General features: G+C 37.4%; 1 protein-coding gene across 1 annotated transcript; it reads right to left on the bottom strand.

The window, feature by feature from the left end:
• Nucleotides 1-5,136: 5,136 nt before the first annotated feature.
• On the bottom strand, nucleotides 5,137-6,093 carry LOC122223602 (olfactory receptor 9K2-like). The gene has a single exon (XM_042944585.1). The coding sequence runs from the start codon at nucleotides 6,076-6,078 to the stop codon at nucleotides 5,137-5,139; it is 942 nt and encodes a 313-aa protein (XP_042800519.1). The 5' UTR covers nucleotides 6,079-6,093.
• Between the last annotated feature and the right edge of the window lie 245 nt (nucleotides 6,094-6,338).

Genomic DNA, 6,338 nt, shown 5'->3' with positions numbered 1-6,338 from the left:
AGAAGGCCCTTCTGGGATTGGAGCAAACCTCAAAGACTGGCTTTAAAGATTATCCTTCCAGAGGAGGCCAAAACAATCAGATCACACAGTGGAGAAATAGATGTCCCACAATGTTTTCAAAACAACAGAACAAGAAAATTTGTGGAGTCTCTGTGCTCAGTGGGAAACCCACAGTGGCACATCACTCAACAAAATGTTCACGGGAGGACACAGCCAAAGCTTACCTTATAAATCCACTGTCATCCAAGAGGACACACAAGCCTAAGCTTGTGCCTCTGGAAAGGGACACAAAGGGTTTCTCAGAGCAAACAGGTTTGAATAATACAGTCAAAAAACCAAAACAAAAAAACAACAAAAATACAAAAATTATTTCCAAAACACATTCTGGAGTTTAAAGGTACAATAACTGAAAAATGTTATATAGTGTACTGTTTTCAGATTGGCTTCTTACATTTAATCACATGCATTTACAGCTGCTTCATATCCTTCCACAACATGAGAGTTAGCTCATTTTTTAATTTTTTTTTTACTTTATTTTGTTTTATTTTTCAGAGAGAGATACAGAGAGAAAGAACAACTGGAGAGAGGGACAGAGGGAGAGAGAGAGAGAAATGTAAACAACCCAGTGTAGATCCCAACCCAGCGTGGAGCCTGACACCAGGCTCAATCCCAGGACCCTGGATTCATGACCTGAGTCAAAATCAGGAGTTGGATGCTTAAACCAAGTGAGCCACCCAGGCGTCCCTTAGCTCATTTCCTTTTAGTGCTGAATATTGTTCCATTGTCTGGATGTATCACAGTCTATTATTCATTCACCTGCCGAAGGATATTTTGGTTATTTCCATGTTTTTGCAATTATGAATAAAGCTGCTAGACACATTCATGTGCAGGATCTTGTGTGGACGTGAGAGTTTTCAACTTGTTTGGGTAAATATCAAGGAGCACAACTACTGGATTGTATAGTAAGAGGATTTTTAGTTTTGCATGAAATCGAAAAACTGTCTTCCAAAGTGGCTATACCATTTTGCATTCACCATAACAATGACTGAGGATTACTGTTCCTCCATATCCTTGCCAGCATTTGGTAGAGTCTGTGGTTTCTATTGTGGCCATTCTAATAGGGGTGTAGTAGTAATAGTACACTGTTCTTTCTTTTCGTTTCTTTTTTATTTAAGACTTTACATTTTAGAGAAGTTTAAGGAACAGAGACATTTACCTGATATCCCTTGCCCCCACAGATACATACCTTCCTCCATTGCCAACATTCCCCACCAGATTGATATGTGATGAACCTATGGTGACACCTATCATCATCCAAAATCCAGTTTACCTAAGGTTTCACCCTAGGTATCATATATTTTATGGTTTGGACAAATATAAATGACATGTATCCATAATGATGGAGCCATACAATCTTTTGCCCTAAAAATCTTTTCTACCCCGCTGTTCATCCCTTCCTCCACCCACGGCCCTAGCAACCACTTATCTTTTTCCTCACTCTATAGTTCTGGCTTTTTCAGAATGCCATATTTGGACTCATACATAGGTATTCTTTTCAGAGTGGCTTCTTTCACTCAGTAATAAGTCTTTAAGATTCCTCCTGGTCTTTTCACAGCTTGATAGTTCAATGTGGGGTTTTTTTTGCACTAAATAATGTTTTATTGCCTGAATACACCATGGTTTATTTATCCAGTCACTTGCTGAAGGAAATCTTGGTTGTTTCCAAATTTTGGCAACTATGAATAAACCTGCCATAAATTTCCATGTGCTGGTGTTTGTGTGGACATACATTTTCACCTCCTTTGGGTAAATACCAAGCAGCATAATTGCTAGATCATAGATCAGTAAGAGTGTGTTTAGTTTTGTGAGAAACTGCCAAACTGTCTACCAAAGTGGCTGTACTATTTTGCAATACCCACTAGTGATGCTTAAGTGTTCCTGTCGCTCCACATGCAATGATATGATGTTGTCAGTATTCTGAATTTTGGTTATTCTGATAGGTGCATAGTGGTATCCCATTGTTGTCTTACATGACATTCCCTCACTGTATATGGTATGGAACATGTTTTCATATGTTTATCTGCCACCTGCATATCTTCCTTGATGAGGTGTCTATTAAGGTCATTGGTCCATTTTTAATAAGGTTTTTTCCTACACTTGAGTATTAAGTGTTCTTTGCATATATTGGATATCTTCTACTAGATATATCTTTTGTACATAATTTCCCTGAGGCTATGTCTTTTCTTCTTAATTGTTAAAAGTGTGCTTCAGAGAGCAGAAGTTTTTAATTTTAGTGAAGTTCAACTTATCAGTTATCTTTTCATGGATTATGCCCTGGTGTTGTATATAAAAATGCATCACCAAACACAAAGTCATCTAGATTTCTCCCATGTTATCTTCTAAGTGTTTTGTAACTATGTGTTTTACACTTAAGTTTATGACTCCTTTGAGTTAATTTTTGTGAATGTTGTAAAGTCTATGTCTATGCTCACATTTTTGCATGTGGATGTCCAAGTATTCCGGCACTCTTTATTGAACATCTTATCTTTTCGTCATTGTATTATCTTTGCTTTGCTCCTATCGATGTGCCTCTATTTCTAGTTTCTCTATTCTACGCAATTGATCTATTTGTTTATTCTTTCACCAATACCACAGTGTCTGGATTACTGTAGCTGTATTGTTGTGTATAACTGATGTTGTGTAGTATCATTCCTCCCATTCTGCTCTTCTCTTTCAATATTGTGTTGGCTATTCTGGCTTGTTACTTTTTCATATAACTTCATTTTAATATGTTATTTGTCAATAACAAAAAATTACTTGCTAAAATTCTGATTGGGATTGCATTGAATGTATAGAGCAAGTTAGGAATAAATGATATCTTGACAATATCATCTTCCTCTCCATGAACATTCAATGCTTCTCCATTTATATAGGTCTTCTTTGTTTTTTTCCATTTGAATTTTATACCTTTCCTCCTAAAGATCTTATACTTATTTTGTGAGATTTACACTTAAGTATTTTATCAGGGAAAGTGATAACATAAATAGCATTGTGTTTTTAATTCTAAATTCTACCTGCTCATTGCATAAATTCTAACTGCTCATATAGAAAGCAATTAACTTTTGAATAGTAACCATGTATCCTGCAACACTTCTTTATTTCCTATTAGTTTTAGGAGGGTGTTCGGGCAATTCTTTCAGATTTTCTACAGTCACCTGTGAACAAAGATCGATTTATTCTTCCTTTCATTGTGTATAATGCTTTATAGTATTTTGCTAGGGCTGCCATAATAAAATACCACAGATGGGGTGCCCTACCTGCCAAATTTTTTTCTCCCAGTTCTGAAGACTGGAAGCCCAGAATCAGGGTGCCGTAAGTAAACATCTGAGGCTCCTGTCCTTGACTTGCAGATGTCTGCCCTCTTGCTCCCCCTTCACACGGTCGTCTCTGAGTGCATATGCACCTCTAGCATCTCTCTGTGTGTCCTAATATTTTCTTATAAACACACCAGCCAGACTGTATTAGAACCCAGCTGTAACAGCCTTATTTAGATTACTTCTTTGAAGGCTCAGTCTTCAAACATACTCACATACCGAGGTACTATGGGGTTAGGGTTTCAACATGTCAGTTTGGAGAGACATCATTCATCCCGTTATACTTTCATTTCTTCTCTTTCTATGACATTACCTAAGACATCCAAAAGGGCGCTGAAGAGATGTGCTGAGGGAGGACGTTCTTGCCTAATGCCTATCTTAGTGCGAAAGCTTCTACTTCATCACCATTAAATATAATCTCACCTGTAGGCTTTTATAGATGTTCTTTTTCAAGTTAAAGAAATGCCCCTCTACTCCTAGTTTGCTGAGAGTTCCTTAACTTTTTATCTGTCGGTACCATCACCAGACACATCATACAAGACCAAAAATGGTGAGACACACCTCCTTGGTGTACTCCCCTCACACTAAGCAGGTAATTAGTTCCGTGTGTCTAACCTACAATTTTTCAAATCACCTTTCTTTCAATTATGTTGATATACTTCAAGCCCACATCAACAACATGATTGATACAGTAGTATACTGGCTCCAATCTTATTCCCTTTAAATAGATCTTCAATACAGCATAAAGACTTCCTCTGATTGCCGGGACACACTGTCAGACACCCCACTTTGAAATCTGTATGTTTATCTTTGGCATAAAAATCTGTGGATTTGGATTGCTTGTGCATGCAAGGATGTGATTCTCACACTGAATTGTAAGCTCCCTAAAGAATAACGTTGTTTATACCTGAGCCTACCACAAGACATATTACACTGTCAATAAATTAATCAAATATATAAATATTCATAGGCATAGATGAGTAAATTTTGGACAATAAGCTATGTTAATGCTAAACTTGCTCTATACCTTTATTAAATATTCTTCACAGTAATTAACCCAGGAAAACAATGCATGACAACCCAAATTGAGGCAATGATTGCTCAAAAATATTTGCAGGTCTCTATCTACAATTTTGGTTCTTTATTTTAGGATTTAACAACTAACAATGTCTCAGAACACTCTACAATGTCAGATCATTTGATATAAAAATTTCCAAATTAATCATTATAGCAAGGATTACTCATTATTTGTTTTTATTATTATTATTTCCTCTTGATATAACACATATCAGATATTTGATTCAAAATGAAAATTCAATAACTACATAACATGCTAAAACAAGGTAGTTATATAAGTGGAAAACATTATGTTTTAAAATAAGTTGAACATTCTTGTCAATATTAGTGATTATGTTATGTAGCAAGGAGACCTTCCAAAACAAAGAGGTCACAAAACATTGTTTATACACTATATTAACTATAAAATTTGTGCTCAGCAGCAAGCCATTAAGCAAATACAAATCAATTCTGTGAAACAGAATGTTATTTGAGATAGTGGGAAGGTTTATCATGAAAAATGCTTCTTTAATATCCAGGACATCTCCAATATCTGAGACGTTCAAGATGAACAATGTTCCAGGTACCTCACCAGAAAAAAGCTTCTGATAATATATTTATGATGTTTAATGGAATAACTTTCATTAATGGATACAAGGAGTATGAAAGAAATAACCACAAAATCAATGGAGGAAAAAAATAATAATCAAATTTTAGGATTTTTCTTCTGTAGAAGTTTTTTTAGAGCTTCTTTGACATCTTTGTTTCTCAGGGAGTAAATCAAAGGATTCAGCATGGGAGTGACTAGGGTGTAACACAACGAGGCCACTTTACTCAGCTCAGGAAACCTGTCAGGAGTGAGATACATAAAAAACACAGCACCGTACAGCACACTCACGACTCCCAGGTGAGAGCTGCAAGTGGAGAATGCTTTCTTACGTCCCTCAGAGGAGCGTATCTTGAGAACTGTGGACACAATATACAAGTAAGAAATAATAATAACTATGATGGTAGGCAAGATGATGATGCTGGATAAAGAAATGGAAATGATTCTAGAGATGAAGAGGTCAGAACAAGATATCCTCTCAAGTGGGCGAGTGTCACAGTAAAAGTGGTCAATGGCCCGAGAACCACAAAAGGACAGAGTAAATGTTATGCTTGTCTGAAGAACCGAGCTGATGCAGCCACATAAATAGGAACCGGCCACCAACTGAGTGCAGAGACGTGCTGACATCTGGACAGAGTAGAGGAGTGGGTTGCAGATGGCAATGAAGCGGTCATAGGCCATGGCTGCCAGGAGAAATCCCTCTGCCACGATGAAGAGGGCAAAGAGACAGAATTGGGTCACACAGCCTGCAAAAGAGATGGACTTGCTCTCAGACCAGAAGTTGATCATGGCCTTGGGTGCAATAACAGACGAATAGAAGAGATCAACGAAGGACAGGTTGCCCAGGAAGAAATACATCGGTGTGTTCAGGCGGGGATCGGTCATAATAATGGTCATCATCCCAACATTCCCTAGGAGGATCATGGCATACACAAGCAGAAAGATCAGGAAGAGGAGAATGTGGAGCTCAGGGCGGACCCTGAAGCCTACAAGGATGAAGTCAGTCACTTCCGAGTGATTGTCTGTTCCCCTGTCACCCATGGCAGAAACCTGCTGAGAGGTACAAGGAAAAATAAATGAACTCTGGGCTTTGAACATAGCCCTTGACCATTGCAGATTTAGGATTACAAAGCTATTGTACAAACACTATTCTTATTGTGGCTTTCACAATATTTCTTAAGTGGCTTTCACATTTGCAAGCATCACTTCTGTGTGTTTCTGATTCATTATTTATTCAATAAATTCATTGTCATGAAGAGGTGATTGGAAGAGACCACAAATAATTTAATAGTTGACATTTG

This window comes from Panthera leo, chromosome B4, assembly GCF_018350215.1.
Source record: "Panthera leo isolate Ple1 chromosome B4, P.leo_Ple1_pat1.1, whole genome shotgun sequence".
NCBI lineage: Eukaryota > Metazoa > Chordata > Mammalia > Carnivora > Felidae > Panthera > Panthera leo.
Note: the sequence above shows the minus strand (reverse complement) of the source record. Positions and strands in the feature narration are given on the sequence as shown.